General features: G+C 30.2%; 2 protein-coding genes across 2 annotated transcripts; one reads left to right on the top strand and one right to left on the bottom strand.

Moving 5' to 3' along the window:
• The first annotated feature begins 1,854 nt into the window (after positions 1-1,854).
• On the top strand, positions 1,855-4,544 carry LOC111278531 (uncharacterized). Its single transcript, XM_022865126.2, has one exon. It carries the CDS (start codon positions 2,187-2,189, stop codon positions 3,558-3,560), a length of 1,374 nt encoding a protein of 457 aa, XP_022720861.1. The 5' UTR covers positions 1,855-2,186; the 3' UTR covers positions 3,561-4,544.
• A 3,270-nt stretch (positions 4,545-7,814) lies between these two features.
• LOC111278850 (non-specific lipid-transfer protein D, cotyledon-specific isoform-like) lies at positions 7,815-8,566 on the bottom strand. Its single transcript, XM_022865532.2, has 2 exons — positions 8,104-8,566; positions 7,815-8,012 (listed from the first exon to the last, which is right to left on the bottom strand). The coding sequence occupies exons 1-2, from the start codon at positions 8,433-8,435 to the stop codon at positions 8,003-8,005; spliced, it is 342 nt and encodes a 113-aa protein (XP_022721267.2). The 5' UTR covers positions 8,436-8,566; the 3' UTR covers positions 7,815-8,002.

Raw genomic sequence — 8,566 nt, forward strand, 5'->3', positions numbered from 1 at the left:
TTGATAACTTTTTTGTAAATCATTAGTAAATTAGTAGTAAATCAGCTATAACTTTATAATAAATCATTAATAACTTAATGGTAAATCACCAATAATGATTGGTAAATCATTAATAACTTAACAACAAATTCTTCATAAATTAATATTAAATCATTCATAAATTAGTAGTACGTTTATCATTTTTAGCTTAATAGTAAATAACTGATAACTTAATTATCAATCATTAATAATTTTTATTATACTTAAAGTTGCCAAGGATTGAACTCTGGGTACAGCAGAAATGAAGTCAAAACTTTTAGTTTATGGATTAGGATAAACCTACCATGAACATATTTAATAAAAAAATTAGTGAAAAAATTATAAACTTGAATAAAACATTATTATAGAAAAAAATTATCTTGTATATTATTAGTGGATTTTTAAATTTTATGTTTCATAATTGTAAATACATAATATAATAGTAAATTAATTATAGGTTAATAAAAAATAAGTGACAATAGTTAATAATTGATAATTTAATAAGAAATCGATAATAACTTAATAGTAGATTAATGATAACTTAATAGTAAATCAATTTTAATTAAATGGTAATTTATCGTTAAATTGATAAATTTAGTAGTGAATCATAAATGACTTAAGTAGATCAATGACAATTGAGTAGTTAATCATTGGAAACTTAAAAGTAAATTAATATAATTTAGTAGTAGTTAATCATTATTACCTTAATAATTAATCAATAATAACTTAATAGTAAATCATAGATAATTTAATATAAATCAATGATAATTTGAAAATGAATTATGGTTAATTATGTAATAAATCTATGATGATTTTGTGGTAAATAATCAAAAACTAAGTAATAAATCAATAATAATATAGCAGTAAATAAAAAATAATAATAGTACATCATTGATAATTTGATATAAATTATTGATAACGTAATAGTAAATCACTAATAATTTTATTGTAAATAAGTGATAATTAGTAGCAAATTAGTTAATCATTGATAACTTTGTAGTAAATTATTGATAAATTAATAGTAAATCAATTATAACTTTACAACAAATCATTAGTAATTCAATAGTAAATTAGTAACAATTTAGTAATAAATTAGTCATAACTTAGTAGTAAATAAATACTAATTTAGTAATAAATTATTAATAATTTAGTAATATATCATTAATAGTTTAGTAGTAAATTGTTGATAATATAATAATAAATCAATGATAATCATTGATAAATTTTTTTTATATTTAAAATTGTCAAGAATTGAATCTTGGTTATTAATAAAAATAGAGTTAGAAATGTTATCTTGAGAAATTAGGATAAATTTATTATAAACCTATTTAATAAAAAATTTTAGTGAAAAAATTTCTAAATTTTAATGAAATAATAAATTATTTTATAAAAAAAGTTATCTTATATTAAAACTGAATCTACGTTTTTTTACAGGAGTCCATTATTAAATATATAATGACACAAAATTTATCAATAATTAGTAAAAATATATTATAAGTTATCAAAATATTATTAAAATTACATTAAGAGGTTACTAAAATTTTATAAAAAATTTATCAAACTTGTATTAATAGTTACTAAAATTAATCATAAATTATTAAAATTGAATCGAAAGTTATAAAAAATTTATTAAAATTAAAATTATATAAAAAATTATCAAAATTTACTAATATTATATTAAAATTAAAATTGAATTATTATTATAATATAAAATTTTATTTATTAAAATAAATTTTTAAAAATAAAAATTACATGTACATCGTACGCGTGCCACGAACTAATCGAATTAAAATACAAATAAGAATCCTTCAACTCAAATATGCACGAAGAATAATTTTCAACAACATACACATGGCTAAAAGGGCCATAGTTGGAGGTTTTTTTATTATTAATAATATGTTTATTGTCCAGGGAAGGATTGCAAATGAGCCAAATTGAATGATTTCCTATGACCCATGCCCTTCAACCCTGTCCAACGCCAGCCAGTTCCAGTGTCGAGGCTTCACCAGTACGCCAGTGGAGACCCAGACACGCCGCCGGTTAATGCGCACAAGTGAAGTTTTTTTCTTCTCTTCCGTTGCCCAGTACCATGTAAGCCAAGAGAAATTTTTTTTTTTTTTTTGTTGTTGAATCTGCTTGAGGGGAAAAAACAAAAGAAAAGAAAAAGAATGGTTCGTAGATTATCAACTAGATTATTGAATGTTTGCGTAGCTTCATTATGTAAAGCCCATAAATTGGAGACAGCTGAAACTGTTATTATTGATGGTGTAAGATTGGGAGTGCTCCCTGATGTTGTAACTTACAATACTCTTATTGATGCATACTGTCGTTTCGTTGGAATTGATTCTGGTTACTCTATTCTTCATAGAATGGGAGAGGCTGGGATTACCCCAGATATTATTTCTTACAACTCTTTGATAGCTGGTGCCACTAGGAATGGCCAAATAGCTAGGTCTCTTGATCTGTTTGATGAAATGATTCAAAGGGGCATAGCCCCTGATGTTTGGAGTTACAATACTTTGATGCACGGCTTCTTTAAGTTAGGAAAACCAGATATGGCCAACAGGGTTTTTCGGGATATTATACTTTGTGAACATTCGCCTTCTGCGGCTACTTTTAACATTATGATGAATGGTCTTTGCAAGAATGGGTATACCAAGAATGCTTTTATGTTGTTTAGGAATTTACAACGTCATGGATTTGTGCCAAAGTTGGTGACTTACAATATTCTTGTTAATGGATTATGCAAGATTGGTAGATTAGAGTCGGCGAGGAGGATTCTTAAAGAAATATGGGAATCGGGTCATGTTCCGAATGCCATAACTTACACTACTATATTGAAATGCTTTTTTAGGAAGAAGAAGTTTGAAGAAGGGCTTGAGTTGTTGTCGGAGATGAAGTGTAAAGGGTATACCTTTGATGGTTTTGCTTATTGTACGGTTATTGGTGCTCTAATTAAGATAGGTAAGGTAAAAGAGGCGACTGAATTCATGGTGGACTTGAGGAGGACTGGTACTGAGCTTGATATAGTGTCTTATAACACCCTAATTAATATGTATTGTAAAGATGGTAAGTTGGAAGAAGCCTATAAATTGTTGGATGAGATAGAAAAAAAAGGGTTGGAATGTGACAAGTATACGCACACAATAATGATTCATGGATTGTGCAAGGCAGGTAATGTTGAGGGGGCTGCACAACATTTGAGGTACATGAATATGATGGGCTTTGATTCAAACTTGGTTGCATTTAATTGTTTGGTTGATGGTTTGTGTAAAGTCGGTCAGATTGATGATGCAATGAAAGTCTATAAATCAATGGAGGTAAGAGATTCGTTTACCTACTCCTCTTTGGTACACAATCTTTGCAGGGATGGAAGGTACCGTTCTGCAGCCAAGCTACTGCTATCTTGTTTGCGAAGTGGCATGAAAATACTGAAGTCTGCCCAACGGGCTGTCCTGCTTGGTCTTCGCTATTCTGGATTTCCTAGAGAAGCGAAAAAGCTTAAGTCTAAGATCCGCATTGCTCGAATATTAAATTACTGATAATTCAGCCATTATTTTCGATTTTAGTGTTAGAAGTTGGAATTGGTTTTAGTTCAGCTGATTTAATATTGAGGATCATTCTTTTTGGATATAGGTCCTGTTCCGAATAATATGATGTCTCTTTTTGTTGTAAGGTCAATGGCTTTTTGGGGGTGATAAAACTGTAGGCCAAGACAGAGATTAGCAACTCTGAATCAAGCTGCAACTGCTGTGTAATGGGTGCACTGCATACGTGTATCCAGCATAAAAAACTAGATTTTGTGATATGTGCTGCTTGGAAACTCTACTTCTGTTCAAAAAACGTGTAGCATGCATATTCACAGGGGATACATCAATGAAGCTTGTCATGAGATTGGCTGCCTGTCAAAAATAATATGTTTTGCTTAATTTTGATGAAAAACAACTTAAGGCAGTGTAAAAGGTTATGCTCTCAACAGCACCTAAAAAAAAAAAGGGAGAAGGTCGAAGCCAGGGAAGCTGGAGGGTGGGGAGACTAAGTGGTGTGAGAATGAATATGACTTCCTCTAGATTTAATTTCATTTCCCGCCACTTACAAATCTAACGGACAAAAATCAAACTATGATAATTTCTTAAATTTATTTTAATGCACAAGGCTTACCAAATTTTCACCATAACCTTTTGTGAGGTGACAAAAGGCAGAATGGTTTTACGAGTTATAAAGTATTCTCAAGCCTTGCTTCTGTGGTGCTAGGGATGGGACAAACACTCTGAACTAACCCATCAAATCTGCTAATTAGTTAGCAGGAAAAATAATAAAATGAACAACAACATAATATAATACACACAAAAAAAAATGAAGAAAGGACAAAAGGTTAATAGAGTTTTGACTATATTATCCTTATGGTGTTTGCTGCGTATGTTCCTGGACAACCTTAATTCCTACATATGTAAGAAGGTTTAAGGGAAGGTACAAGAGAAAAAGCCAGAAGCATTAAATTTAGAAAAGGAGAATTTGAGGTATTAAAACAAAGAAAGGATCTGACAGTTGATAATTCAAAAATCAGAAGCAAAGCACTTTGAATGTACGGAAGACAACAGGCAGAAAATGTCAATTCTGTTGACCTTTCCATGCACTTCCACACAGCAGAACAAGCCAAACAAAAAGAAAGTTCTGTCTCAAGAAGAAGATTGATTCACCTTTGGTCTCTTAAAAAATGACACAAAGTCATCATCCAAATAACATTGTACCTTCCAGCATCAGGGGTGAACTAAAAAAACCAAAAGACAAAAACAATGATTATCAAATTTCTCTTTCATTGGCAAAATTTAACAGCTAGAAGCATTGAAGAAGACAAGCACATGCATCGGCAATTTGTATTCACGATACACATGATCACTGTATGAATTCGAGGCTCATTCACTACCCGATCAGCAGCAAACCACCCAAACCCACCCACCCCCCCCCCCCAAAAAAAAAAAAAGAGAGAATATAATTGTTACCAAAAATTTTACTTTGTATCCCTAGGTTGTCTAATCATCTAGTTATCATATCGAGCTTTATGTGCCCAACTCCTTCCCACCCCTTCATCCCCACACCATCAGTTATATCAATTATCCTAGACTCCTCATATCATGATTCAGGTGTCGATGCAAGCCCACATTTAACATGTTTATCTTCAATTTTGTAAGTTTTTCCTAGGAATGTACCCAAGTACCATGCCTGCTACATGGCAGACATCCGCAATTAGGGTGAAGTGAAAAGTTGGAAATACATAGCTTACATGGACTTAACCATAGTTATGAATACTTCAACACATCAACAAGCATGTATCTATGTATGAATAACTGAATATAGTGTAAATATACATTGCTTGTGGGGGGCACAGTAGAAATTAGTTGCCTTGTGCATATCAGAAGCTACAAAATATTCCTGAAACAAACTTTCACGGGCAGCATCTAAGAAATGTGACACTGGCTCAAGAAAATCAACCTGGAATATAGTACAAGGGAGTGGTTAGAAAGCATAGCTATCACAAAGTGAAATTCTATGCAGCTTTATTAATATCATAGCTCCAACTAAATATTACGACACTGATTCATATAATTCCATGAAAGAAAAAAAAAATAGAAACCAGTTATCATGTTTAACATGGAAATTAAAACTAAAGTAAGGGATAACTATTAAGTATTAAAAATCACAAAGGACGCAAATTGCCATGAGAAAATGCAGGTTATGAGCAGAAACACAAATTGTTAAGGATATCCAAATCATAATGTAATAGTTTTTGTCAACGTTTGAATTACTATTTCAATTCGATAGTTTTATTCCCATGACCCCCATTTTGTAGTTAAATTTGACTGCGTGGTATTTCTTGTTGGTGGCGTGGCATGCTAACCATGATTTTTTTTGGCCACAAGCCACACATTAGCACCAAAAAACTCCATTGTTAAAATACTAAAAAGTGCTTTCTAAAGTCTAATAAAATATTAATTATCATTTAATTAAAATAAAATATGATTTCTTTGGACTGATATGTACCACGTGGTCAAAAAATTAATCCAATTCAACATGCCAAGTCATCATAAAAATGCCACATTAAAAATTTGACACTGTTTGTACGTGCCCTTAAATAAACTTTTAACCGTACAGATTAAATTCTTTAAAATTGGAATAGAAGACTTAAAATAACGGAATTGAGATACTAGAAGGACCAAATTGAAACTCCGACCACAATTAACCGAATTGAGCAACCAAGTATGCAGCATTCCACATTAGCTCTAACTTTTAGTTAGCTTCTGATCTGGCCTCTTAACTTTTGTGGAATACCACAATTAACCTTTATAATTTTTCAAATCCCAACCATATCCTCACTGTAGAAAGTTTTTTCTTGACTTTCAATTTATGTATGATAGATAGAATCTGATGGAAAACTAATTTATTGAATCGTTCAGATCTCCTTACTTGTTTTTATTGTTTACAATGGAACTTTTATTAAAAAAAAAAAAAGGTTAATAAAAAGTGGAATTAAGCCCACATCCTTTTAATATGTATAAATAAGACTATAATATTTTATTTTTTGTATAATTATAACCATAAATTGTTAAAAAAAATTTTAAAAAAAAAATTGGAACAACTTTTAAGTTGTTATATAACTTAAATTGTTTTACAAAAATGTAATTGAAATAATGGAAGGCTAATTATGAACTTTTACATGTTTGTCAGTAGTGCCAAACAAATGTTAGCCGTCAGTTCTTTTAATTGGACCTTTTCATTGATTTTGTAAGTCCATGATTATAATTACAAAAATAAAAGATTATATCTTTATTTACACGTAATAAAAAATTAAGATTTAATTCCATTTTTGGCTAAAATTTAAGGGTATATTTTGAGTATTAAGCCATATAAAAAGATTAATTATTATTCTAATTTATGAAAATTCATTCATGATTATTAAGAAAATAATTATCATCCTAAAATAGTTATAAAATAAATATCTAAAATTTTCACACCATCAAACTTTTATTTGAGCCGATGATTTATAAATTCAATCATTCAAAAGAACTAGAAAATATTAATGGCAACACACTGGATAATTACAAAAAGAAATAATCAAGAATGACCTTTGTATATTTTTATAACTACAATGTATTCTTACTTTGGAAATAAAAGTTATTTAATTTTAGGCTTAAATATAAAAATTTTTTTAACTAAAATTAAATAATCATTTAAATTTTTATTGTTTTATTACAATTAATTAAACATTAAAACAATTATTTTAATTCTATTCAATTTTTTATTAGAAGAAAATTTCTTAAAAACTATCACTAATTTCAATCCGACATCCAATGGAGGATTAAATTGGATGAAAATAAATATTCAAGTGCTCAATTAGATGATAATAAATGTTTGAGCACTCATAATATGATAAGAAATTGGATGATTATTTAATTTTAATTCAAGAACTCTTTTTATACTTAAACCTTAATTAACAATACTTTTTTTAAAAAAGTTAATTAACAGTACTTAATTAAAACTTTAAACTATCAAAATCATTGATAGGCCGTCACAAATAATTAATTGCCTTTGTTTAAATGATGTGGAATTTAGAAAAAAAGATACGTGTAAATTAAATTAAGAAAGAGTGGTTGAATTAAATTTGTAAGAAATTATTTATGGGTTTTGTGATAAATAAAATCTAAATTTGTAGCTGTAAACAGAGAAATTAGAAGTAAGAGCAGCTAATTTGCAAAGTGCAAGAAATTAGAATGAAGTGATATTTGGCAAAATGCATGAACTGAAGCACTCATCTCATTCTACTAAACCAAGTTCAACAACTTGTGAATTCAATACATCAATCATCATCTTTAAGTCAAAGCCAACAGTGACATTGATGTTATCCGTTTTATTTCACCCAAAACTCAAAACTAGCTAGCGACGGGGTTTCTTCATGGATCATTCTCCCGACTCCATCATAATTTAATTATTTAATCCTGCATGCGTAGCCAAAATAGAAGAAAAAAAATTGATTAATCATAGTTTTTACGTGCTACGTATGATGAATGTCAAGCAAGTATTACTCACGTCTCGCAGTTGGTGTTGATGGAGACAGGGAAACCAACTTTGATGTTGCAAGCTTGAGGAATCTTGCTCAAAAACCTGTCCTGAATTCGGAGTGATTTGGCGCCAGACTTCAAGCATCGGCAGATAGCTTTCTTATCATCAACCGATTTGACAGTTTGAGCAAGCCGCTGCAGTCCACTGCAGCATTTAGCTGAGGGCTTAGCATCCTTGCCTGTTGCAAATCCCACGCATGCCGCTGCCTTGGCATCCACAGCAGGACATGGAACAGCAGCCTCACCAAGGAAGAAGAGGAATGAGAGCAGAAAGAGCATGGACAAGAATAGGTTCTTCATGTTTGCTTGTCTGTGAACTTTGCTCGTTTGATATTGCAGGCACTTAGGATGATGGAAATTGGGTTGGGCATGATGGATTTAAATAGTGAGTAGAGAAGATCAGTTAAGTCATTTTCTTGCTTCGGAGAACG

Source organism: Durio zibethinus, chromosome 8 (genome assembly GCF_047325235.1).
Source record: "Durio zibethinus cultivar Kanyao isolate XHJ-2024 chromosome 8, ASM4732523v1, whole genome shotgun sequence".
NCBI lineage: Eukaryota > Viridiplantae > Streptophyta > Magnoliopsida > Malvales > Malvaceae > Durio > Durio zibethinus.